This window comes from Camelus bactrianus, chromosome 14, assembly GCF_048773025.1.
Source record: "Camelus bactrianus isolate YW-2024 breed Bactrian camel chromosome 14, ASM4877302v1, whole genome shotgun sequence".
In the NCBI taxonomy this organism is placed as follows: domain Eukaryota; kingdom Metazoa; phylum Chordata; class Mammalia; order Artiodactyla; family Camelidae; genus Camelus; species Camelus bactrianus.
Window position 1 is genome coordinate 32,785,549 of NC_133552.1, and position 27,621 is coordinate 32,813,169.

General features: G+C 42.9%; 1 protein-coding gene across 1 annotated transcript in view; it reads right to left on the reverse strand.

The window, feature by feature from the left end:
* Positions 1-27,036, reverse strand: part of LOC141579801 (uncharacterized) — a 110,903-nt gene extending 83,867 nt beyond the window's left edge. Inside the window, exons 1-2 of the mRNA XM_074378633.1 lie at positions 27,016-27,036; positions 21,598-21,626 (exon numbers count right to left, since the gene is read on the reverse strand). Coding sequence (XP_074234734.1) covers positions 21,598-21,626; positions 27,016-27,036 — 50 coding nt within the window. The remainder of the gene's footprint in view (positions 1-21,597; positions 21,627-27,015) is intronic.
* Positions 27,037-27,621: the final 585 nt, after the last annotated feature.

Here is a 27,621-nt window from a genome sequence, read left to right on the forward strand (position 1 = left end):
TCTTATCGAGCACTGAGTTGCAGAAGAAGAGGCGACAGCCCATTTCTCACTGAGATTGTGGCTGTACATGGCATCTTATAGACACAAATCATTTACACTGATCAAACACTCTAGCAGCAGGCCGTAATTCTCCTGTTTTGAGAGACAAGAAAACAGGAGTTCAAAGAGGATGTATAACTTGACAAAAGTCAGAGGACCAGTAAACAAGAGAGGATGAATTCAAACCCAGATCTGAATGCAGAGTCTGCTCTTCCCACTCCCAGGACTGGAAAGTCCTTAACACACAGGCTCCCCAGCTCCCCTGCAGTGTTCCTGGCACCAAACATTTCCCATGGTAATGGTCGCCAGTTCTCACAGACACAGTGCTCTGTGCAGCCAATGACCTCCATTCGACCTTGATCATCTACCTGCCTCACTCACCAGGCTTCTCCATACAGGCAGGAAAGCTGGCTTTCAAGTGCATACAAAGCCACCCTTGGTCTAACCTGGGCTCTTCTGCGGCTTCTCCAGCCTAAAGGCAGCCATGAAAATGCTCACAGTTTGTACATGAGCCACACTACCTCTCTCCATCTGTCTCCCCACCTATACTACTTAGCTATGAGCATTTTGAGAATCTTGGAAACAAATTTGTAAAAACAGAAAAGAAAGGATTCTGGAACAAGTGCTTAATACTTACAATTTTAAATGACAAGGTACAAAGTGAGTATTGACAAACCGAATCTTCCTTTCTAAATGTCAGTTTTAAGCATTTAAAAATATAATAGCAAAAAATTCTCACAAAATTAACAAAAACATAAACAATAAACTGGAATAAATTCAAAAATAATATCCATGTTCTAAATGGAGAAACTTCAGGACTGTACTGAGGGTTAAAATAAGTGGTATGAATGTAGAGACATAAACATATTGCATGGAGGAAAGCAGTTTTGTAAAGATGTAAGTTCTCCTAAGAATAATTCAAAACTTACTAAAAAATCCCATGAAAATTCCAATCTGATTTTTTTTAACTTGAACAAAATATTTTGGAACTCTTCAGGAATAATAAAGTCATAATACTAGACAAGAAAATTTGGGATGGAAGAAAAGAATAAAAAAAAAATCAGACTGCCAGTTATTAAATAAATTTTTACAATATGTAAGATATGGTGCTGGAGTAAGGAAGGGAGTTTGACAGAATGGAAACATGAGCTCAAAAAGAGACTCTAGTGTATGTATTTTGTACAGGTGGGATTTCAAATCAAAGAGAAAAGTATGAATTCAATAATTGTCCTGGGACAATCAGAATCACCTAGAAAGAATAAATTCTATTCCTGTCATAATGACCACAAGATAAATTGCACATAGTGATGTAAATATTAAAAAGTACTAATAACAGCAAATACAACCCTTTGCTCTTATTAACTCAACTTCTCCTCACTATAACAAGTACTATTATAATCTCCACCTTAGAGATTAAAAAAACCTACAGAAGAGATTTATTCCATTATAAGAAAGTATTTCTAAGAATAATGTCAAAGATAAAACCCATAAGGAAGACCTTTACAATCTTAAGAATAGTTTGAGCCACAACAAGAATAAAAAACTTTCTGAACAAAATGAAAGGAAAGAAATGACAAGAAAAAGCTCTGTGATACATGTTGATGAAGTCACAAAGTAAATTTTCATAACATACAAAAAGCTTTCACAAAGCAACAAGAAGCTCCCTCACTTAAATGTTTGCAGAGGACAAAATGAATCATTCATTTTAAAAAAGTCAAAAGGCTAATGAGTGAAAAATGCTCAAAACTTCACTGGTCATCAAATGCAAACTAAATCAATGAAAAAGCACTTTTGCTTATCATATTGGCGAATATTTTTAAGATATTCTAGTTAGTGTCCATCTGTGGGAGAACAAATCATGAGCGACTTTTTCAGAGGATGACATATCAATGGATATGTAAACTCTGAAAAACGTATGTACACACTGACTCAACTCCACTTCTAGGAATCGTTTCCTTTAGGAAAAAAAAAATCAGTCGAAACAGATGTATCCATCAGGGCATTTACACAGCACTGTTTACAAAGGTGGGAAGAAAAACTGAAGTGAAATCATATCCAGCGATAGAGAATTGGTTACATAAGTAATTGTGCATTTTTTCATTCCCCAATGGAGAAGGAATTTCTAGAGTCACTTGAAAGGAGTCTGTGATGAATGTAAATGTCACATCCAGGGACTAAATTTCCAGAAGCCTTAACTAAAGGAATACACATACAAGATCACAGGAATGTCTGTACAAGAAGGATGCAAGTCAAACATTCTTTCTGACAGTGGAAAATGGAGAAAACTTAACTGTCCACCATTAAGACAATGTTACGGTAAATCACGGCGAGCTGCGGGCGCTGAGGGAGCCGGCGTTTCGCCGTGGTCCAGGACCTTGTCCACAGCACTCTCCCACCAAAGGTGTCCGTGGACAAGAGACGACACCCGCACATCAGGAGACCCCTCCAATCTATCTGAAAGGACCGGGTGAGTCTGGAGTGGGAGGACGTCCATGATATACCCCTGAGTGAATAAAGCGAGCTGCAGAAAAACATATAGTATAGTCTCATTTTTAAATAAAGCATATATACACAAACCTATACATTGATTTCTCATATGTGTATATATATGTATCTCATAGGCATAAAGGTCATGAAATATATATACCAAATTTTCCACAGGAAATAATGGGAAGTGAGTTAGGGGCCTTCCTATACCACCACAGTTCTCTTTTCAGTATTTCAGTTAAGTATATTTGGAATTTAAAAATTTATTTAAGTCCGAAGTAAAATGGACGATGCATTCCTTAAGACAGAATGCTACACTGGTCATTAAAAATCATGCCAGGGGAGATAGAATATTGTATAAAAACATGTAATAAGCCGAATGGAAAATGGAGGTCTCCGAACAGTAAACAGGGACAGAGTGCTCACTGGTTTTTATGACAGAGCTGATACACACTGACGAAAAGAACAGAAAATAAATGTTAAATTGTTAATTATTATCTCTGAGTAGTGGGACCAGGATAGACCCTTTTGCCCCTTTTTTCAGACTTATTATATTAAATGCACCTTATTTTTCATCTGAAAAAAGCATTTTCAGGCGTGTAGTACCACGCATTGGGGAATAATACATGAATACTTACAGAAACAAGTAACTAGGAGACACCGCAGCAGCGCTACACAATGTAGAACGGGCGATCCTGATTAACACCTCGCAGTTACATAAGGACCCACAAATTGAGAGCACCTGCTGTAACAGGGCGTGGCCCCCTTCAATTTGTCAGTTGTGTCTTCAGGTCTGAGGCAGTTCTGAGCACGGCCAGTGTCAGTGCTGGTGTCTGGATGGATGCTACTGGAGGTGAGGGCACTTGCAAGCAGAGAGGAAGAACAGAAACCATCCTCTGCCTTTTCTGTCTTGTTTCCTTGTTACTTTAAAAGAGAGGCATAATTAAGATAAACTGTGTATCTTCCCTACTGAAATTTCAGTAATGAAACCGTTTTTAAAGTGTTCACAACTTATATTCTGCCTATAACTGTCTTTTCAACAAAGCATCATATTTATTAAATGTGAATTGACTCAGTTAATTAATTCCCTGTTGAAACATTCTAGTAAAGAACATGAAATGCCGTATGTAAAAGAACCACACCTGCAGTGACTAGCTCAGCTGTCTTGACGGCAGTGCATTCAGCCCGCACCATCCCGTGGTCCTGAGCTCCTGATGCTGGTAAGAGAGCACGCTGCCGCCTCAGATGGAGAGATACTGTGAAAGCACTTTTTGAACTCTACAGTACTGACAAAACATAACTGACAAATCCAAGGCTCCTTTGAGGCTGTCATTTTCTGTTTCTGGCCAACACCCGTCAATGAGCAGAACCACCCCATTCCGAGCCATGGGACTCACGTGGGAAGCAGTTTTGGAGAAATTTCCATGTATAGAATGTAACCAACTGTACGTAGAACTCTGACAAAAGAAAAGATGCAATACTCTGATTTTGAAAACACTCAAAATATTCTCCTAAGCCTTAGTAGCTGGAAAGGCTGGGCTTCTCCTCAGCCACTTATTTATTTCACAGCCAGTGAGCATCTCCCACAAACCCTGTTTCCTTGTGTCTGCTGGGAGCCTCAGGCACACTGTTGCTGTCGATCTTATAAGTCACAGGGCAGACGCGTGTCTCTCATGCCTGCAACCCTCACACAGGCTTGCCTCGTAGCCTCACTGTCTGAACTTGGCCCCATTTTCTCACCTGTTTATTTGGTATCTGTTCTTCTGTAAGCTGCCTGAAATGCTTTTTGGAACAAGTCAGAAGAATCAGTGGGTAGATAAATGGACAGATTGACAGGTGAGAGATGGGCAGACAGACAGAGAGACTTCAAGAAAAGGGGAACAAAGAAAATTTCCTATGCAGAACCCTCTTCTAGTCAGGGAAGAAAACCACCACGGAGAAGTGTGAAGAGGCAGGTGGCTTAGGACTTTTTCCTGGATTCCATGAAAAGTCACACCAAGAGAGAGGGTAGAACTATAAATAATAAAAGAAAAAAGCATGCATGCTTGAAAAATATATCTACAATATGTACTTTCTAAAGAATAGATTCAAATCAGCAGGGCCGAATAACACAATCCTTGGGTATTTACAGAAGTGAGAATCTCATCTCCAAACCACAAGGCATCCCTTCGGAGCACTAAGAGTCTACACGGGACGGTCATAAAGCTTTCACTGCAAAAGCTATGCTATCCCGCACTTACGAGGAACGAGCAGCTGTGCTCGGGCTGTCCACGCGCGTCATTTACACCCCACAGCACCTCTACGGGGGAGGGAAGCCTAGCGAGCCCGTCTTTGCAGGACAGGAAACAAGTCCGGGAGAGGCTAAGCTGACCTAACATTTCTCCATCTCACAGGACTGGTCACTCCAGAGCAGGACTCGAACTCGGACCCACTTTTGTAATCACGGTACTACCGTGCTTTGTGTGCTTTTTGTGTGTATAATACATTTGTTTCTGGCATGAAAGGATATTTAATAAATGATTGGTTGTCCCGTCTATCTCATTAGCTCACAATCAATCTTTATAGTGTTGAATTGTACTCTTTTTCCCTGGAGAAAGGAACGGAACGAGCGGGTGTTAGAATGAGGTGGGGCTCCGTTGTTTATCTGGTACCTCATCTCATCCAAGTCCCCAACCAGGGAGAAGGAGCAAATGTTCTCTTCATCTTTTAAAGAGAGGGCTCCACTGATGGTGACTTAACTCCAAAACCAAGTCTGGGGAAAGGGCACATTCAGCAACCAGAGCAGTATCACATGTAGGAAGGCGAAAACAGCTCACGGGGGGGCTCAGGGGGTCAGCCTGATTTAATTTCAATCGATAAAACAGTAACACACTCTAAAAATACTAGCATGCAATGGATTGGCTCTTTCTTGACATCTAGCAAGTTTCCACAGCCCACATATAAAATTATCGTGAACCAGTGAAAGGAAGTGTCTACAGACAAGAAAAATCAATGCCACAGGTAGACTGAAACCCAGGCTGGAGGAAAGGAAGAGAAAGGGCATTGTAAAGAAGTGGGGAAAGGCTGGGGAAAAAATCATCACAAGGACTCTCAAGCATCATCCAAGATCATACAATCATTCAAGAGAGAGAGAGTTACTGAGGTCCTATTCTGTGCAAGATTGTAGAGCGGGCGAAGCAAGAGGGCAGCGACCATGGTGGCAGCAAGTGGCGGGGCTCAAATACACTTCTGATCCTGGTACCTTGCACACTTGTCTTCAGTATAAAGGCAAAAAAAAAAAAAGTAAAATAAAACTCTGTAAACTCAAAGCATTGTTGAAAAAAAAAATTAAAGAAGACCTAAATACCTGGACAGACACACCACGCACATTCCTGGATCAGAAGACAGAGCTCTTGGAATGGCAGTGCTCCCCAAAGCGATCCGTATATTCAACGTGGTCTCGATCACAATCCCTGCGGGCTCCTCTGCAGAAACTGACTAGCTGCTGCTACAATTCATATGGGAATTCAAGGGTCTCAGTAACCAAAACGTACTTGAAAAAGAAGAACAATTTAAGAGGACTTGTAATTCTCAATTTCAAACCTTACAACTGTATCTCCAGGTGAGATTAGAGGCCATTGTGAAGTTATTACTGTGTTTATCCTTATTTTCTAAATTTTCTACAATGAATATAACTGTTAAAATAAGAAAAATAAAAAGTAAGGTATCTTTTAAAACATGCACACCGATTCATTCATTGGGAAAAAAATATTTTAACTATAAAGAGGTAAACAAATATCTAGTGAAAAAGGACTACTTAAAAACAAGAGTGTATTTACATTTTTCATTAATTGAAAACTGAAAAGCACAAACACATCAAGTTTCTAGGGAGACCGGTGAAACATTAATAGTTATTTTCAAAAATTCTAATTGAACAATGAAAACTCAAGAAAGGGAAAATTGTGATTGACACCCAAGTGCAAACACATGGAGAGCAAAGGCCTAGAAATCACAGTTCCTTTAACTCTGATACTAACTCAATAGAAGAGGAAATTCCTCACTGAGGGGACAGTGGAATCCCATGCATAAGACAGCATACACAGTACAAACTGCACTAGAATCTGGGGTGATTTTCTTAGAAGAATTCTAAAGTTACAACATTGCTGAAAAACTATAAAAACTCTGACAGACAGATTAAAACACACAGTCATATATATTATATAGAAACATATGAAGTCTACTCCCATGTTGCATAGAAATACAAACATATTTGTTCATTTATGGGCACTGAATATTTTATCCCAGGTAGAATATTTCAACTAAAACAAAAAATCAATAATACATTCCTCTTGTCAAATCTACTTGATAAGTTACTCTGCTATGTAACCATAATGTGTCTAAGATAGATCTAAAATTAGTGAAAAAGATCTTTGTATGGTTTCTTGAACTCTTCTCAAAATTCCAAGCTTAATTTTAAAATAGATCTGAGCACTATTTCTATATCAACTTTTCCCTCGTGAAATGAACAACGCAGTCTGTTGTCAAAATTCTGTCCTTACAATTATTCACGAGCACCGTATCCTCACAAAACTGCTGGACAGCAAGGCACTATCCAGACACTGTGACCAAACAAATGAAACACAAGGAAGACAGTGACCCTATTCTGGAGGGCTTACCATCTGTTTCAACACCGGGTTTTTATTTGATTGGTTTGATTGGTTAGCAAAATAAAATCAATCAAGTACTTTCTGATTTGAGCATTCAGTAAGTCATGACTCTGTTGTTAGTGTCATGAGAAGGAAAGACTTAAGCATGACTTGATTAGGTCAATTAGCAAAAGCCATCACTGGGGAGTGAGTAATAAAGAAGTTAACTGATAGCAATGCTTCTGCCTACAAGAGACCTAAAATAAACCTACACTGATCTCTTTAAGGAAATGAGGAAATGAGGCCCCAATGAGGAAAACAAAAACTAACAAAAAATCAAAAAAGTAAAGACTTTTTCATTAACGGTTCCAGGAAGGAGTGGAGTATGGTGGTGAGGATCACAGATGCTTGGGACAAACATGAGGGTCTGAATTCCCACAGCACTGTGTAGTTTTGACACTGATAAGTCAGTGAAATTTTCTGAATCTCAGTCTCTTATCCATAGACTGGGGACAACAACAGCACCTGTCTCCTAGAACGGTCCTAATAATTAAGTAATTTTATATATAAAAGGTTAAATAAAATACCTCAGATATTAAATATTACCCCAAAAGCACAAGGAAAAATGAAAACAGAGATAAACTGAAGTTCATCAAAATTTAAAACTTTGCTTCAAATGTCACCATCCAGAAAGTGAAAAAACAACACACAGGGGAAAATTTTTTCAAATCATTTATCTGATAAGGAATTTGTATCTATAAAAAAAAAAAAAAAAAGGACCTCCTACAACTCAACAATAAAAAGGCAACTCAATTAAAAAGTGAATAGAGGATCCGAAAAATATTTTTCAAGGAAAATATACAAATGGCCAATAAGCACAATGAAACGATGTTCAATATCATTATCTGTAAGGGAAATCAAGTCAAAACCACTAGGAGAAACCACTTCACACTCACTACAATAGGTTATAGTCAAAAAAAGAGTAACAAGCACTAATGAGGACACAGAAGAATCGGAGGTCGCAGCCGTTGCTGGTGAGGATGTAACACAGCGTAGCCAATTTGGAAAAATGCCTGGCAGGTCATTAGAGAGTTGAACTTTTGGTTTCTGTATGAGCAGGCAATTTTGCTTCCTGAGCACACACGTAAGAGAACTGAAAACAAATGTTCACATAAAAACTCCTACAGGAATATTCACGGCGACACTACTCATCACAGCCAAAAAGCAGAAACAAAACAAATGTCTATCACGTGGTGAATGGGTAAACAGAGGGGCCCAGCCATACAGTGGAATATTATTCAGCAATAGCAAAGCATAGAGTACTGACCCAGGCCACAACTTGGGCAAATATTGAAAACGTTACTCAATGTGAAAGAAGTCAGTCACAATAGATGGTTCCACTTACATGAAGTAACTCGATTTACATGAAATTTCCAGCACAGGCAAATCCACAGAGAGAGAAAAGTGGCTTCCTGGGGCTGTGGGAGAATGGGGAAGATGGGAATGTCTGCATATGCGTAAGGGGATTCCTGTTGGGGGGATGAAAATGTTCTAAGATTGACTGGGATGAACAATTCTGGGCATAGATTAAAAACCACCGTACATTTTAATGGGTGAATTGTTATTAAAACTGGTAAGAAAAAAACACCTCCAGCCAGTACCTTCCCATAGTAAATGCAAATTGCTAAATTTTATTACAGGAAGAAGAAACTGCCCTCAGCATGAAAGCAGGAGTTCAGCAAATGTGAGTAAACAGAAATTGGATAAGAGTATTTCACTTGAAACAGTTGCTGAGTGTACACAAATTATTAAGACATGACAAGGAAAATCAGTTTGACATCACGAAGTAGCATTCTGCTTCAAATGCAGATCAAGGATTCGGCAAGCCCAGCTGCTACAAATGACCAGAGAAGAAACCTGGTTCTTTAAAGAAGTGCCAGAGCCAACAAGGAAATAGTGGTGAGGAAAGCAGGCGGCCGAAAATCTGGAACAGTTTGCTACAAATAATTTCTCCACTGAAAATTCAAAAACAAAATGAAAGTGATGTGATGCTGTGTTGACGTCACGTGAATGGGCTTCCTCCGGTGCTCGACAGTTTTGTAACCCCGAATGAGAGAATCAGGAGAATCAGCATGGCTCCTGGGAGTCCCCAAATGACTGCCCACCAGCTCGCTGACCACCATCACATCTGCCAGGGTTGAATTGCAGAGAAGAGACCAACTTCTGAAAGGCACAGGAAATGTTGACCAGGGAAGAAAAAGCTGCAGTCAGTCCTGGGACAGAGGCCCTCTGAGCAGAGGCCAGAAGGCTGCAGGTGAACTGGAGTGGCCCTGGGGCAGGAAGGGACCACGGGGGAGCAGATCTCAATCCTCTTCTCTCTCTCCCTCGGGTAGGAGAGATAAAGTCTGCATCCTTCTCACCTGGAACTTTGGGTTCTGGCTGGCAGAAGTCTTACCAACATGGAATGAATTACTCAAGACTGTGGAAAAAGGAAAGAAAGCGAGAGGGAGTAGGGAGCCAACTCCAAGAACCTCTCAAATGCTCCCATATTTATTGTGTATAATCAAAGGAAATAGTCTTTAACAGTTGTGTGATAGTAAGGAGGAACTTCGGGAAAGATGGGATGAGGCAGAGATTGTAGAATCCGCAATGAGTAAAAAGGCTTATTTTACCTTTAGGGGAGACATGGGGAGAGGGGAACAAGATAAATTCTTTAGATATCTTCATTACAAAGCAGACCACCAGATCAGCCAGGTCCCTGTTTTGGGAATAATATACTATCTAACAGCAAGCACGCCCAGCGTTTATAGCTGAGTGCCTGGGTCATTGCTGTGCAAAGAGCAGAATGCTGTCTAAAACCTCAAATATGCAAGCAAGGCATTGTCTCTGCTTTTTATGGCAAGGAGAGGAGTGAGGATGCACAGGTGCTTGCTTGAAAGCAGTTACTAAGCGCATTTTTTCTTCTTAAAGTTGACATGCGTCTGGGGTCTGTTAAATTTGTTAACCCAATCATGGGCTACCACATGGAACCATTATGGAGGACACCCTAGGATGACAAATCCTGGCTCTGGGTCTTTTCCTGCCAGCTTCGGCCATTCCAGCAGGGTCTAGACACATCCCTGAATAACGAACCCACAGAACCACCCAGACTCTTAACTCCTGGTGCTTGGAATTTAATTTTAGCTCTACACAACTTAACGTAGAATAGTTTCAGAAATAATAGATATTATATTCTTTTTATATCTCATCATAGGACTGATTTTTCTGATTGCTCTAAGCTGCTTCTACTTGGTAAATCACCTAATTCTGCAGGTGAATCCAGTACTTTCCATTGTGCATAACTAGACAGTCTGGGCCCTCTGACTTCTATTCGTCAAATATCGATACACCTAATTGATTTCATTGTTCATCAATTTTAGCCTGGAGGTGAGGGGGTGTCACTCTGTTCCTCAGCCCACCCTCTACTCCTTTCTCTTCAGCAACTCAGGCCTCCTGAATACAAAACAAAGCATCTGTTTCCCTTCATCTACACTTTCCACAAACGCAACAGGAAACATCAGCCTAGAGAATGAATTCAATACATGTGTTAAAACAAAAATCTACAAACCTGAAGCAACTCCATCTCCGAATCATGATACACAATGACATGAAAGTAAGGATGTCAGGTACAAAGCATGCGTGAGCCTGACCACCTCATTTCTATTCTTCAAAAGAAGGAAGGTTTTCATATTTTTTATTATCATTCTTTGTCATTGTTTCTGATTAAACCAAAAAATAGTTTATGAAATAATTAAGCACTGCAATAACAGATTTTCGCTGTATCAATTACAGAAGGCATTCAGAGGGGATAGGAAAACCCAGCTCTGTAAAAAATGCAAAATTTCTTCCCCTGTTAAGAACACGTATACAAAATGCAACAGAGAATTCAAATTCATGTGGAGAGGAGCAAAAGCCACAGAATCAAAGCAAAGTCATTACTATGACTCAATTCAAAATTCACTGGACAAACATGCTCAATGCATTCAAAGAATTTTAAAGGCACATTGCAAACCATTCACTTAATGATCTACAGGCTAGAGGAAGAATTTCCCTCTTTAACAGACAACAGAAATCAATAGGTTGCCCCTCCAAACGAGGACCAAACAACAATCAGTTTTTTAACAGTTCTGATAAATCAGCATGTTCTAAACATCAAAATCCAGAAATCTTAACCATTCATTCACACAACAATGAAACAAGCACTTAAAAAAACAAAAAAAACAAAAACCCAAAGAAACTAAGCACAATTTCCATGTACCTGGATCAATGAGAACTTCTTGTACAGCCGGAAGAAAGAACAGGTTATAGCCTTTTACTTAAAAAATAAAACTCCGTTTAAAGATAACTGCTAAAACACATTTTATCATTCATGTTGCCTTGAAAAATCTGAGGCACTTGTATCTGATCAGAAAAACAATTCTGAGTAATAGTATGTTACAATTCAGTGCCAGTTTGCTTTAGTAGAAAAAAGAAAAGCTACTGTTTCTCATTCTGCACAAAGAGTAAAGAACCTCCGTGCCTCTATCTCCTCCTATTTTCTAAGCTCATTCTCCCCAACCCTTCTGAAACAAGTATGAGAACCATTTATTCCCACCAATATGTCAAATGACAAAAGAGTATCAATTTATTTGTGTAAATATATGCCTACACCTTGAACTGGAAGAGAAAGGTATCAGAAGGCTATATGGAACTTATTTCTACTTTCCTGAAATCACACACACACGTTCACAGACACAGACATGTACACACTGAATTACTGGGCACTTCACAAGCTGAGGACTTCCAACTTATAGAAGATAACTTTGTAGTTAGTTTAATATACAAAACTGTCAGCTTTTGAAAGCCTTCATCATCTGCTAAATCATCCAAATATCAACGAGACCCAATTAGCCTTTTCTGTAGAATATAATTTCCCATGATGGCAAAACAGACCCTAATTAGTGGATCCAAGCCTCATGTTTATCACTACCTATGATCGTTTTTAAACACGTAAACAGATTCAGAAAGGTATGTCCCAACAACATTTATTCTTATTGAAATAGCATATGTATTCAATTGTCTATACAGAAAATAGGTCACATGATGGTGTTTAAGAGCTATTTTGTGTATTGAAATATTTATTTTTAAGTGCAGACAAGGAGGGTCTGTATTACTCAGTTGTAGAACACCTGCTTAGCATGCACAAAGTCCTGGCTTCAATCCCCAGTACCTTCAAAAAAATAAATAAAAATAAGTGCTTATTTAAAAATAAGAATAAAGTTATAAAAAGCATAAATGCAGACTAAAAACCACTGCAATCTAGGAGCCACAATTTTAATAAAAAAACAAGAGTTTCTATCAAATATTGACTATAGGCCAATCACAGAGACAACCACAAATCACACCTGACAACCATCACGTGTGATTCTCAGCAACCCTACTAAGTAGACACCGAAGAGAAACCCAGCATTGCGGATGAAGAAACGGAGCTCGGAGGAGCCGGGAATGCTGACCGTCCAGCTCCCCATGACACCACTTCAGCGAAGGATGAGCGCTGACAGAGCTGCTCTGAGGGGACACCCAGCTGCATGGAACCTTGGGGCACTGGGGAGTCCCAGAAAGCACTCAAAACTGTTCAGTGAAGAACCAGCTCAAATATATTACATTGTGCCACATCCTTTAAATAGAGAACATGACTGAGACCTTTTTGATGCCTCCGTGTCCTTTCAGCCATCATCAATTATTTGCCCTCTCAGCACGCCCAGTCATGAACTGGACCCCATATGAAGTGCACTCAGTTGGCAGAGCATTTAAAGCTGTTTTATGAAGTTTGTAAGACTCTGTCTATGCCTCACACAGGCGGTCATCCATCACTTCTCCCCGGTGTGGACGTACCACCTGAAATCACACCTTTCTGCTTTTTAAAATCCCTTCATATAATCCAGACTTTTCAACAGCAAAGAAGCAGCTCAACAAGAAACAGTGGATAGCTTTTCACCAAATAGACTCGAACACCCCATCGGACTACCTGGAAGCCCTTTTATTCTATTAAACCCACTTCCAAGTACTTCATCATTTTCTGATTGGTGGACTTGGCCTCTGACTGGCCTACTCAGAGAGCTCCCAGCCTCACATCCGGGGGTTGGAGAGGACCCTGCTGTTGGGGGAAATCAGTGCGGAAGGCAGAAATCTTCCACGCAGGTCCGCACGGGTAGAAGTGCCACAACGTGCTCAGAAATTATACCGTCAGCACCCCTGGGCTCCCATGGACTGGTTTCACATTAACCAAACTCATGAGAGACCGATGCAAGAAAACCAGAAATTAATTTATAATGTAACAGGAGATGTGAAACTACAAACCAGACTGAAATATCAGAGTTCAACCATGAGTACAGATTCTCCTCAATGGCCCAATCACAGGCAGGCAGTCACATGACAAGCGTGGACAGAAGCAGAGCAGGAAGGGTTTCTAGATTAACTCAATGGACTAAATTTCTGTTATACGAACAGATCTGCTGCCCAGAAGACATTTAACGCCAATCACGGTGCACTGTCCGTGGACAGTGGCTGAGACACGACTGTGAGCACCTGTGTAACTCTCCTTTCCCTGTCCTTTCTGGGCTAAGTGATGCACAGAGGTACAGAGATCCAGGGATGCAGATACCTCTAAACACCCAAAGCCCATTCCTGGGAGCCTGGAAACCAGACAGCCAGGGTTTAAATACCAGCTCTGTCACTTACTAGCTCTGCGACCTTGGCCAACTTACTTACTCTCTCCGTGCCTCAATTTCCACATTGTAAACCTGGGATAACTATCAAACCTTCCTTACTCACTTGTTTTGAAGATTGAAGGATTCATTTCTGTAAAACGCTCAGAAAAGAATGTAGCACATTTTTGGTGCTCAACAAATGTGAATTTAATAAGAAAGTGATTTACAAGTCTCCCTTCTAATCATCTTCTGTGTTTCATGGCTAGTCTGAGTCCCAAAGGAAATCCTTATTTCCCCTCTTATAAACTCTTGGGGAGCACCCTTCTGTTGCATCCCACCACCTGTTTAAACTGAGGGAAGGGATGCCTCCTCCACACTCTGGTCCATGGAGAGTGCTTCTCCCTTCACACCCCTGACCCCTGGACAACGGCTAGCCCTCCTCACACTAACAGATTGAGGTGTGAGTCCGGAGAGACAAGCAGGGCATATGAAACCTTTCCTTTCCCTCCAGTGTTGGCCACCCTTGGGAAGCACCCGGGATGCTCAGCTCCATTGCAGAGCAGCCCTGTGCATGATGGGGCAGATCCTCTTAAGGGAAGGCTCACTGTGGCCCAGAGCTAACTGGGACTGCGTGAGTCTCTAGTTCTGGGGCACCGTATCATGACACGCATTTTCCCACAGCCCTGAAGTTCATGGAGAACGTGGCTTCATCAGTAATACAGGAGACATTTATCGCCTGCCTGTTCTTCTGTGTCATCTCTCAGTTGGCTGCTGGAAAAAACATGTGTATAAGTATAGGGTCCCCTTAAGCCACAATATATATGAAGTAACAAAAAATTCTGTGGCTTAACATTGGTTCAGGGCGACTGTGTTACGGTCCTGACTCTGCTGATGCTAAATTATGGGTATAGGAACTATGGAACCTCCTCAAATATCTTTCAGCATAAAACCAGCTTTTCTTATTTTCCTGTTTCTTAGTAATTGCCAAAGACTGTAAAATGATGGCTTCATACAAAACAGGAGCTAAACTTTATGAGCCCTTTGACATTCCCACTGTGCTAAACACTTTACATAATTTCTAATTCTCACAATTCTACAAAGCAGATACGAGCATCCCCATCTCACAGACGAGGGAAAAACTCAGAGCAAACTGACTCAGGCTCACGTGGCTCAGTGGCAGCACGTGCACGCAAACCCAAGTCAAAAAACTACACCCCTTCTTATATGTATAAAATCACCTCCCACAAAATGACACACAGCGGCTGGGTCAATACTCAGGGAACTCAGTACACTTTTCAGCTTTAAGGTGCTCCAGAGGCCGCTCCTAGCTGCTTTATAAAATTCCGGCTCACTGGTTGCTAACACTGGAAGAAAAGACCGATTTTGCCATTGTTTGCACAGCAAGTCTGAAATGTTCACAGCGAGATGACAGAATAAGTCTAAGACATAAGCAGAATAATTTTTCCAGGTAGACAGACATAATGGACATTGTGCTATTCTGAAGCACTAAGCAAAGGAATCAAAACAAAATAACATTTGTTAAGCCTTCTTTTACAAACAGGAAAATTAAGACTGTTAGAAGGTGCAACAGCACCACCTATGGCTAGAAACACCTTCCAGGTTGCCGGGAAAGATGCAACACAAAAATTGCCTGTTGAATCAGAAACAAGAATCAGATAACTAAAAGCTTATGTAGCACATACTGCACTTTGCTTCGGGGAAGGGAGATGTATTCAGTATTTAATCTGACATTGCTAATACTCCTGAATATAAACAAAAGACACAGGCTCATGGAAACTCATCTTAGAAGAGGAAAGAATCCAGTCCAGCCACTTCATTTTACAGGAGGGGAGACTGAGATCTGGGATTTGTCCTCCTGGCAATCAGCAGCAAATCTCTCCTAGCCCTCATGTCTTGCACTGTAGCAAAAACCAACAGATCTGTACTAGGCCTATATTCATAAAAGTCACGTCTGTATTTTTCCAACAGTAATTAATCTAGATATCTTGCAAAATACTTCTCAAAGTGCCAGGAAATCATACAAGTGTATTGAAATTCAAAAACATTTATTTGCACATTAAAACAGCATGAACTTTATTCTATTAAAAAAAGTGACATGTCAAATCAATGTTTTGATATTTTAAAACCTATTAAGAGTGCAGAAAAATAAATCAAAATTTTCTTTAATCACAAAAGAGAGAAGCTTATTCCCTGAAAATGATCAATGTAGATTTTTCTAAACTTAATGGTTCTGGTCAGATTCCTACGAATTTAAATGTCTGAGTGGATGGTTACACGGCAACATGAATTCTGAGTTGTAACAACACACATTCTGTGTAAATAATCTTCAAGGCCGTCTGCTTAAGGTGGTTTAACTAGTCCCTGTCTCACTAGAATGATAAAGATTTCATTAAAACTTCATACTGCACAAACACACACAAAACCCTGAATCCTTGTTACTTTAAGCCATATTCATATATTCATAAATATGCATATTGAATATGCATCAGAAACAAGCCACCCTCTTTAGTATTCAGAGTTGATCCTTCTAAACTATCTGTCCTTGTGACAGCATATTTTTACTAAGCAGCTCTTGGGTGCTTCGTATACAAGGCGTCTACATCTCACAGTCAAACAAGGTAAACGGCATCACTCAAATTTCACAAATGAGGAAATGTACTTAAGCCATGAAAACAACTTACATATTCATCATCAGGAAAGAAAAGAGTAAAGATTTTACTTACAATATTCACTGACAAACCTTTCCTCCATACTAAGACTTCATAGAACCAATTCAGTCTTTGTAAATTTTTCTGTCAATAAGCACCACATCATTAGCAATGGTTGGACTTTCAAAGCCCACTCCTATTTTGCACTATAATCATTTTTAATGTTTTGTTTTTAGTGTTTACAGAGCACTAAAATAAAAAAATATAAAGATTTTAACTCATTGCCTGAGAAAGCAACATTTGTGAAAATGTACAATTTTAATTTATGCCACTCTGTCTCACATTCTCACTGGTGTCTCTCCTTTGAAGGCTTCATGAAGCTGAGATCTCTAAAACCGGTCATTTATGGACTCACAGGAGTTCGGGAAACCACTCAACGTGGGGCTGATCAGAGGAGCAATTGGGAATGCATCCTGTGCAGCCTGGGTTCCAGCCTTGAGCCTGCCAGAGCCAGCTGCGTGAGATTTGGGACAAGGTGCCCATCTCTCAATCCCTCAGCTGCAAAAAAGGAGACCTGATACCTACCCTTAAACACCTGCTATGAAGTAAAACATGAGGAAAGCATTTTAGCCTTAGGTAAGTGTCCACTCAGAGCAAGCTTGGTCATTATGATGATGAGGATTACTTTTAATAAGTTAAGGCAGACCAAAAATTAGAAATCACCATAAAGGAGAAACATTTTATGTCAATGAGCATTTCCTTTTGAATGGATTGCAGAATGTTCTATTGATTTTTTTAATAAATCAAATTTTGTCCACTAATTATAGATTTACAGGTTCATGGACAAGTCTCCAGAAAAAGAATTAGAGGCCACTAACCTCTGCATGCTAAGAAAGTAAAGTTTAAAAAAAATCAGGGGGGAGATTATACCTCACTTGAGAGAGTATGTGCTCAGCATGCATGCGGCCCTCAGTTCAGACACCAGTAACTCCATTTAAAAACTTTTTTTTTTTTAAGAAATGGAGAATTAAATCAAAAAGGTGCAGGAATACAGAAATTTTTTAGAGACTCAACTCAGATTTAAGATGGGGAAAAAAATTTCCATTTCTCACAGGAAATCTTGAGAACTATGTAAACCGGATCTGAGTTGTCTAATCTTTTAACATTATTCATGAATTCATATTACCAAGTCTTAAAACTGCCTGATAACCCACAGGGGTGATCCTGATCATAACAGCTGCCAACACGGATCGAGCTCCGGCTAGGAATGCTCTGTTCTGCCATCTCTGCCCCTGAGGCCTCACCAGGCTGAGAGCACTAAATTTTGTCATTAATGAGAACCTCGTATAAGTCCTCCATTTGTGCTTCTCACTCCCCCCTCACCAGCCCCTCTGAGGGAAGCACTGTTATCATCTTCCCCACCAGCATATAAGGCCACTGAGGCACAGAGACTAAACCTGCTCCAGGTCACATCGGCATTAAAGGACGTCTATAATTCTGCTGTTTTACTATTGACAAAGGAATCTGACATATCAATTCAAGGGAGACTGTTAAATAATCAAGTCTGTCAGGTCTTCACCTCAAAGAGCAGATACTATAGATTCCTGATGTAGGATGAGGCTGCCGCCACAAACTGACTCAGCTTGAAATTAATATCCAAGATGAAGCAGCGGATACAAGTAAATATTCACGATTGTCAACTCCGCTCACGGGTCTGGGCCCTTCACTGCCTGAAAGGGGGTGAAATCCCCACCCGTGTCAGGGAGGGAAGCGCGGCTCTTCCGGGACTCACCCAGGATTCACGGGCTCTTTCCCCCCACAGGCTGTCCTCAACGATTAAAAGGCTCTCAAGATTTTTACACCATGCAAAACTAAAAGACATTTCTGCAGATAGAGCACTTTCTCAGGCTTAAACCTTTTTTGCTTACACTCAGCAAGTGGGAAAATAACACATGACTCTGCAAAGTCTCTGAGCCTCACCACTCACAGGAGTAGAATGGCCTCAGCACAAGATGACTCTTCACATTTCAAGATGAGAACAAAATAAAGCTGCCCCCAACCACAGGCACTCCCAGAGACAGAGCTCAGCAGTCTTCTGCACACTCACGGTTGTGCAGCCCTCACCACCATCTATTTCCAAAACACTTCATCACCCCAGAAGAACACCCCTGTCACTAGCAGTCACTTCTCAACCCCCCTCCACCCAGCCCCTTGCAACCATCACCTGTTCTCTGCCTCTGCATGTGCCTTTTCTGGGCATTTCAGATCACTGAAATCAACAATATGTGGCCGTTTGTGTCTGGTTCCTTTCACTTAACGTGCTGTTATCAAGGCTCGTCCATGGTGAAGTGGTATCAGCATCTCTTTTTTTTTTTTTTTTGAAAATGCTAAAGTTTATTAGAAGGTGGTATATACTATCAAAAAGAGTAGAGAGGAGTATAAATGGTGGCGTTTCAAAGGGAAAAGGGCGGGTTGAGCAGTCAGGGTGGACTTCCCAGAGCAGGTGGCCTTTTTCATATTCCCCTTTATTTATTTTTTCTTTTTTATTCACTCTTATGTCTGAATAATGTTCCACTACATGGAGATACTACATTCTGTTCATCCATTCAGCAGCAATGTATGGACGAGGTCCAGAAGAATGAGTGTAAGAGGTGACTAGGCAGGGATGGCATTAAAGCAAAGGGCAAGATGTGCTTTCAAAAAAAAAAAAAAAGCCAACAAACAGAGGCACAAGGAAATTCAGCACGTTCTGAGAAAGTGCATGCTTGCTTCAGCATGACTGCCGTGCAGGGCTGGGGGGGAGAGTGACAGGAGACACAATGAGGGAGTCACCTGAGAATATTCCCCACTTCAAGCAGCTCAGCCAATTCTCCTCCCTCATCCTGTATTTTAGAGCCATTTTTGCTAGGTTTTCTCTTATTTCAAGTAACAGTACTTTAGTTACACATCTGATCATCTGCATCAGATCACCTTACCTCCAAGCCACAGAAAGTCATTCACTGACTGGAGCAGTTCCAAGACATAATGGTGATGGACCAGGGAGTCCTGCAGCATCCCGGCCTGCAGGCACAAACCCCCACATGTTCCATGGTGATGTCCAGAAAGTAAAATGCATGGAAATATCTCACTGCTGTTGCATTATATCTGCCCCCAAATTGCCCCAAAGTCATGCTGGCAAAGCACTACTCAGCCGTCTCACTACAAAAAAAAAAAAAAAAATAGAGAGAGAGAGAACAGAAAAGAAAAGAATAAAGCTAAGAAGGCAAATTTAGGGTCTTCCATTGAAAACCAGCAACCATCACTGCCAGTATCTCAGCTGGAATGGTCCTGACTTCAAAAACCACTGCGCAGTTACATTTCAAACGTGATAGACATATATTTATTTCATGTGGATGATATTACAGTAGGATTTTTCTTTTCAAAATTTCCAGTAGCAACATTAACACAAGAAAGTTTATGTTTCAGCTTAAAAAAAAATCAATTATCTTCCACTTTCTTAATTTTGAACCTATTATTATTTTATAAAGGGAGCTATGCTGCAGATTATAAACCAACTCTTTGGCTTCTGCAAACAAGACCTTTATGACTTCACTATTTCAGAGCAAGCTTTAATGATGCTTTGAGAAGTGGGGCCTGGGGCACTCACTAACAGCTCTTTAAATACTGACAAGGATGTGCTATTAAGTAATGCAAAGGCTCTAACTCTACATTAACTCAGAAACCAAAGAAACTACACGAAAGCATTACTTTATCATTTTTAAATTGTCCTATTCTTTTGAATATTAAATTTCTTAAAAGATAAGATTTTTTTGAAAAAGACAGCAGCTGCATTAAATTTCCTCTCACCAAGAAAGCAATCTTTATCAAGAATAAATACCCCTATGGAAATCCAAAAGAAGGGACGTTTCTAGCTAAGTGAACATGCAGATCTCAACACAAGCCTAAATCCTATCAGATGTCACTCGAACGAGCTCAACAAATTCCTGGGCTACCCTGGAACTTAGCTCTTCTGTTCCAAATGTTGGCTGAGCTAAGATCATCACACAAGGCAGGGAAGAAGAGAAAAGTCCACCTGGCTGCATCCGTTTTCTTCCAGCCACAAGGTGCCGCTAGGGCGTCGCCGTTAATAAGCCCTCCCCATGAGGAAATCCGGCATCCACACTGCCCCTGCCGTCCCCAAGCAGCCCCAAAGCCCCTCTCCCACTGGTGGCCTCCCAGCCTGTCAATGTTCTTCTAATGACCCTCCCAGTTGGTGGCACTCTCCCCCTCTTCCCTGCTTCACACACACACACACACACACACACACAGAGCCAGGACAGCCTTCCCAAAGCACAAATTTGATTCCATCAGCCCCACTTCAAACCCTTCAGAGGCTCCCTGGTAGAGTTCTAGCCCCACCCCCGACCCAGCTCGCCCAGCCTCAGTTCAGTACCCAGGTCCCCAGTGACCTCAGGCGCCCCCTGACCTGCTGCCACTTCCCACTTGCCTCCAGGCTCATTTTGACTGTTTGTCAAGGAAGCCTTCCTTCCCTCGAACCTCCGCACTTTGGGTTAGGTTCCCCTGCTGTGTTCCTAGAACTTTCTACGCTAAGACAACTTCTGACACTGCTAAGGTCTCAAGAAGCAAGTACATTTTGCTTACTACTGTGAGTCCATCCTCTCTCCCCTAGACACTCAGAATTGTATGTGTTATGAATAAATGAATGAAGGGGTGGGTCTTAAAGGGACAGGCAGAGATGCTCTCGCCCATCCCGACCCCTTCTTTCTGTAGAACATCAGAAGCAAAACCAGGAGTACCTCTCCTGAGGGTCACTTTATGCTGACACCCTTCACTGCCTCTTCTGTGTCAGTTCTAGTAAAAAACCAAGCTCCTCCAAAGCCCTCCATCCCTAGGCCCTCTCCAGTGTCCTCCCAAGCAGGGTCACCCTCCACCCTGGATCACACAGGGCATTCTCCCCGAGTCCCCACCCCACAAGCCTCCAGGCCTCTACCCGGGCTGCTCCTGCCACCTGAGTCACCCTCTTGATTCCTTCCCCTGGCTGACTCTTACTCTGTCCTCAGAACCGAATGTAGAGCCCACTTCTTCCAGGAAGTCCTCTCTGATGATGTCCTTTAGCTCTTGGCTGGGCTCCCTCTACAGCAGGACTTCTTGGCGACCAACTGGTGTTTGTCCACCTGCTCCTCGGAGACCATGACCTGTTGGAGGCCACGTGGGAAAAAGGAGTGAGACGACAAGAGGGGTGGGAAGAGCAAAAAGCAAAATCACAGCCCAAGTCCCAAATTCAAGGATTCTGTCTCAGAAGAAAAGAATAAAATCTTTAATACGTATGTCATTTGGCTATGATTTTTGTGGCTCATGGAAAGCAAGAGCTTGGTGTTCTAGACTAAAATCCAAGTTACATGCAAAGAAATGTATATATTCATATCCAAAGGAAACCAGAGCTGCTCAACAACAGTTATAATTGAAAGGAACGTTGATAAAGACAATCTCTCTCTCTCTCTCTCTCTCTTTTTTTTTTTGTATCATATAGTTGTAGAAGTATTTGAATAACTAAGTGATGGCTACAGCCTATGATTCTGCACTGGAGTGTTTGGGGCTGAGGAAGCCCAGATTACATGCACTGTGTAAATACAATCACACCAACACACTGACAGGCGCCCTAGTGGCTGAGCTGAAGTTCCAAAGCAGACAACCTTACGTTGCAAGACAGCTCTCATTAGAAAGTAAGAAATGCAATATTCTGTACTCAATTACATACATTATATGGGCCATTAAGCTATAGTGCATCTTGTCTAATGAAACCCCAAAATAAATTGTTAACGTCGATTTTCTCCATCTGACCCTTATTTGCTAACTTTGGATATCAAAACCTCACTCCATACGGAAAGCTCAGGCCTACGCTGCAGCAGGTTACATCCCGTGGAAGAAAGCCGATCAAGTGAGAACTGGAGAGTTTCCCTTCAGAAGCTGCTAAGTCTGGTTTTGCACCTGTACGTCATTTGCAACCACGTCATCGACAAAGGAGTAAGACCTTACCTCTGTGGGGCGAAAAGCACTGCGGTGTTTCCGAACCATCAAAGAACACTGAGCTTTGTGAAACAGTCCTGAGGCACTTAAATCGCCCTTTTTCTGAAAGCCTCCAAAACTGACCCAATTCACCATTCCACGTACAACAGGGAGGTGCCAGAATTAGTAGAGAGAACATGCCCTTGAAGACTGACAAGGCCCTGCTTGAATCCTGCTACAGCATTTACTAGCCACTAAACGGACCAATTCCTTGACCCCTCTGAGAAGACTTCCCAATCTGCAAAAGGGGGCTGCCACCGCCCACCTGGGAGGCATGGATGTGAATGCAACACGCAAGTAGGGCGGCCGAGTGGTTCCTGACACGGGGCCTGGTTAGTTTCCCTCCGCTGCCCTTCTCCCCCTTTAAATTTGCACTGTTCCCCCTGGTAAGGGTCAAGCCCCCAGACCAGACTGCCCGATTCTTCTGTGTATCCCTGGATACATGACTTACCCTTAGGAGGCCAGAAAAAGAACCATCTCCTCCCACGTCACTATCAATGTTCTTAAGAGTCTGGGATTTTTCAACTCTATTTTGCACGGAGACTATTCCAGAACTGTCCAACCACCATTCTCCACTTTGGCTCCTCTCCCAGCGCCCATCCCTTCTCACCTCAAATCTTCTGTCTGCTGGCCTTTTGTTCGTGGGAAAGAGAGTCCGCTAGGATGGGGACTCCCTAGGCCTCCGTCCCTCCCTCACAGGTGAGTGTGACTACCTTCTCCCCACTCCCCACTCGGACTCCAGCTTCTGAGGAGATTCCCTTCCCAGACACTGCAGCCACTGCATCATCCCAAGATGCGCACACGTGGCCACAACCCTCCCTTCAGATTTCTTCCTGGGTGTCCCTGCCCACCCCCAAGACCCTTAAAGGATAAATGCCATTGCTCTGAAAATCCCAAACGCCGCTGACTGACACACCAAAGCTGCATGGTCTGGACTTTCCTCCAACACAGGCACAGCTCTGCCCCCACTCAGCCTCAGTCTGCACCTCTCGAGATGAGCTTATCCACCTGCACGGCTGTGAACACCAGCTAAGAATGACGACTCCCAACGTGTATCTGTGGTCCGGCTCCTTCACCTGAGCCCCAGGACCATAGACCCGAGAGCCTCTTTAAAGTCCTAACTTGGATGACAAATGGAATCTTAAAAATGCCTCATGTCCACCATTTACTCTAGAGTTCGATTCCTGGCAGGTACCTCCCAGGCTCCCGATTTTAGTAACAGACCCAGAACCCACCTAGGTGTTTGAGGTCAAATTCAATTTCCCCTGTTCCCTCCCCCCGGCCCTGCCCTGGAATCAGTCTTGTCATTTCTGTCGCTAAACCAGTCTCAAGTCTGGTTCTGCAAGGACCACGGATGGAACCCCACAAGCTCACAGCAAGGTGCACTGAGTTACAGTCCTCCGAAGAGAGCTCCCTGGAGGGGGAGGCATCTCCTGCCTCTGGTCACCTCAGAAGGCACTGGATTCTCACAAAGGAGGACCAGGAGAAGGGACTCAAGGTACTCCTGTGGTCTGAACTTTGAAGGGCCCGAGGTTTGGGGGAGTTCCTAGTTAGTAGACACACCTGCCAGTGAGCAGATGAGGATGGAGGAACCCAGGCAAGGCTGTTCTCACTCCAACCCCTGGGCTCTTGGGAGCCACGGGAAAGGCCTGTGTCCAGGGCACAGCCCGGCCATCACAGATCCCAGCCTGCATTTGCCAACCCAGATTGCCTAGACTCCTACTTGCGACTCTTACTTCTGTTCTGTTCCCCCCCAGAATGTGATGGACTTTTTCAGAAAGTTTGGCCTGTCTCAAGGGAGACCAAGTCAGTGAAGGATGAGGTTTCCATATTTGGACCAGAGCATGAAAGGAGAAACAAGGTCTCATGGCCAGCATGATGGTGGTGGCCAAACCCTTCCCCCGGGTGAGATGAACCAGGGTGTGGGTGAGTATGCAAGGTCCCTTCATGGCTCACTGGGGTGTTGGAGGCTCACTGGGGTGTTGGAGACTCACTACCGCAAACTAACGACATGGCCGTCAGTGGTGGACGTCAGCTGCAACAGACACGGAGTCAGCTATTTACTGCCAACATGGGTTAATAGTAAAGGCTGGTGCAGGGAGGCCTGCATGGCTGCTGAGACCAACCACAGACCCGGCTCTGAATGCCCACTGGCTGGAGCAGAGACGAAGCTACGGTCCCCTTTAGCGGTCCCTGTGTCCACCAGATCCAAGTGAGCCAGCTACTTAGGAGAAGGCCATATTGTTCTGATACTCAGAAAAAACCAGCCTCGTAAAGGGAAAAAAAGAGTGGCATGGAGTTTAGACCCGCTCCTGCCCCTCTATGAAGGCAAAGTAAAGTAAATGGCACGGGGAAGGTGAATGAAAAAAAAACAAAAAACAAAAATAAACGGTGACTGCTTCCTCCAACAGTATCTCCTGCAACTGTTCACCCCCGAGCTTGCCACTTTCTCACCAGTGACCGCTGGCCAGGAAGCTCCGTCACGCACGTCACACAGTGACAGCCAGGAACCACGTGCCGAGCATGTTTGTGTAAAAGCCAGAATCAAGCAAGATGCTGCAGATTTTGACTTTCCAAGTTTAAATACTCCATGAAAAAAATCCCTCAGCAGCGGCCTAAATCAATTCGCATCTCACTTCTTCAAAACAATCAAACAAAATTATTAAGGGCGCATTTGTCACCAAATATAAGGAGGAACAAACTGGTTCCTCAAAGCAAGGATTTTAACAGGTATCAAACACCAGTGGGTGATGTGATAACAAAACAAAAATTCCCAAAAACTAGAAAATAAAAAGATGACTAGGATAATATATGTATCAAGGCAACTGTTAAGTTTTTGCTTTTTAAAGTGATGGGGACAGCACGGAGGACGATCTGGCTATTTCCAATGCAGGGTGTGCACAGCCCACATTTTCAGATGCAACAACATGCTCACAGGGCGGTACAAGAGAGAAAGGGAAATAGAAAAAAGAAAAGAGGAACAGTGAAAATTAGAAACACAAGAGAACAAAAATAACTCACAGCAATTACAAGAATTTACGTGAGTGTGATGAGGAGAGGGAGGAGGGGACGGTGAGACCCACCCTCACGTATTGTTCCAGGGAAGGCAGGGGCCTGAGGCGAGCGGAGCTGATGGGGGACCCCAACATGGTCAGGGCCCCAAACCTAAACTTCACCTAGATGCGTCTAGGCAGCTTTTGAACTACCAAATGTGGTCGCATTTCAAGCTGGAAAATTTTACTCACTCCCAACATGAGTAACAGGAGAGAATTAGGCTCTGTTCCTGCACCAAAGCATTGTTTAAAAAATTAATGACTGTGGAATAGTAAAAGCAACAATGGAGTAAAAGTGACTGGAGGAGAATGTACTTGACCCGAGCTCACTGGCCACGTTATGTCACTGACGTTAAGATGCTGGCTGAGCCCTTATGGTACCAAAACAGACAGACCCACCAGGAGGGAGGTTTAATGCGCTGCTGTATTTTGATGCCGAGAGCCATGCCTGGTACACAAGGTTCTGGGTAAACAATGGTGACAGTGTCAACCACTATGGGCTAAGCACACATCCAGCTACTCCGCCAAATCCCAAGGGCAGACTTCAAAAGGCAAAACAAGCTGGCATTCTCTGGTGGGTCTGCAGACTCAGAGCCAAGCAGTTGCTGAGCAAAAATGTCACTAGTGCCTCCTATGACAAAAGAGGAGGCACTGGCCAGGGGGCTGGGGCAGGGCTCCAGGCATCCACTGCTCACCCATCAGTCTGTCCTGGGGGAGAATGTGGTCCCTGCTTACGTTGCACCGATGCACCTACCTTGACTAACACCTCAGGGCTCAGCAGGTGGTGACATGTGACAGGAATGGAGCCAGCCTGGGAGTGGCACTGTGCTGGCATCTGTGCACTCAGCTTTGCCCAGGCCACTACAACTGCCAGCTAATCTACAAGAAGCAGAAGGGGAGAAGGGCATGTAGATCACAGGGCCCTGCGAGGACAAGTACAGATCATGGCCATGTCATGACTCGCCACTTCCTTAAGCCATAGAGGCATGTCCGGGAGGAACAGAAAATTCATCCAGAGCCCGCCAGGCACCACAAGCAGGTAGGACTCGGGTCCCCTGTGCCTGCCACTCACAGGACTGGTCTGGACTTTCTTTTTATCAATTCCCTGGCATCTTCTCCTCCAACTTACCAACAACCAGAAAGTATAATTTGACTTTAGACTCACAGAGAATCGTAGAGCACCTCCTCCACATCGGGCCCGGCAGCACGTGCCTTGTCCTCCGACCGTCACCTGTGGGACCGTCATGAGCCCTCTCCAGACTCAAGGCCCGAGGCCGTAGGCCGGGGGAAACAGCTTCCCTCACTCTCCCCAGCAAAGGGGGACCACCTCTCGGCAAAGGCATCTCACTCTCTTCTGCCCGAGGGACATGTCGATAAATACACAGGGAAACAGAGCAGAAGGTGGGGGGATAGGCAGCCCAGAAGAACTCGTCTGCACTTCCAAGGCAAAGTGGGTCCGTTGACCTAATCACAGGGATAAAGTGAGGACGAATCTTTCCCTGCTCTGTCCCACATTCTGTGACACGCCTTTCCCTGCGTAAGGAGCTCATTCGGAAGCCCCTGGCGGTGTTTCTGATGTCCTAAATTGGCATCGTGGCTGTCAGGCAGGGAGAGAGGGCCTGAGCCGTGCAGGTGCTGGGCCTGGGAGGCAGGAGACACCGGCTCCATCCTCAGCTCAACCAGCACCTCATTCTGCGTCACGGGATTCAGCATGACATCTATAAGCAAAGGGATGAGACTGTCCCAGGACAGGCTGTCCAACATGAATGAAATGAGAGCCATGTAAAGAAAGTTTCCCAGTTGCCACATTTAAAAAGGTAAAAAAAAAAAAACAAAAAACCCAAAGAAATAAAAAACCTAGAAACTGATTTTAAGAACATATCTTACTTATTCTACTGTATGTAAAATACTATCATTTTGACATGTAATCAATATAGAAAGTAACAAGATAGTT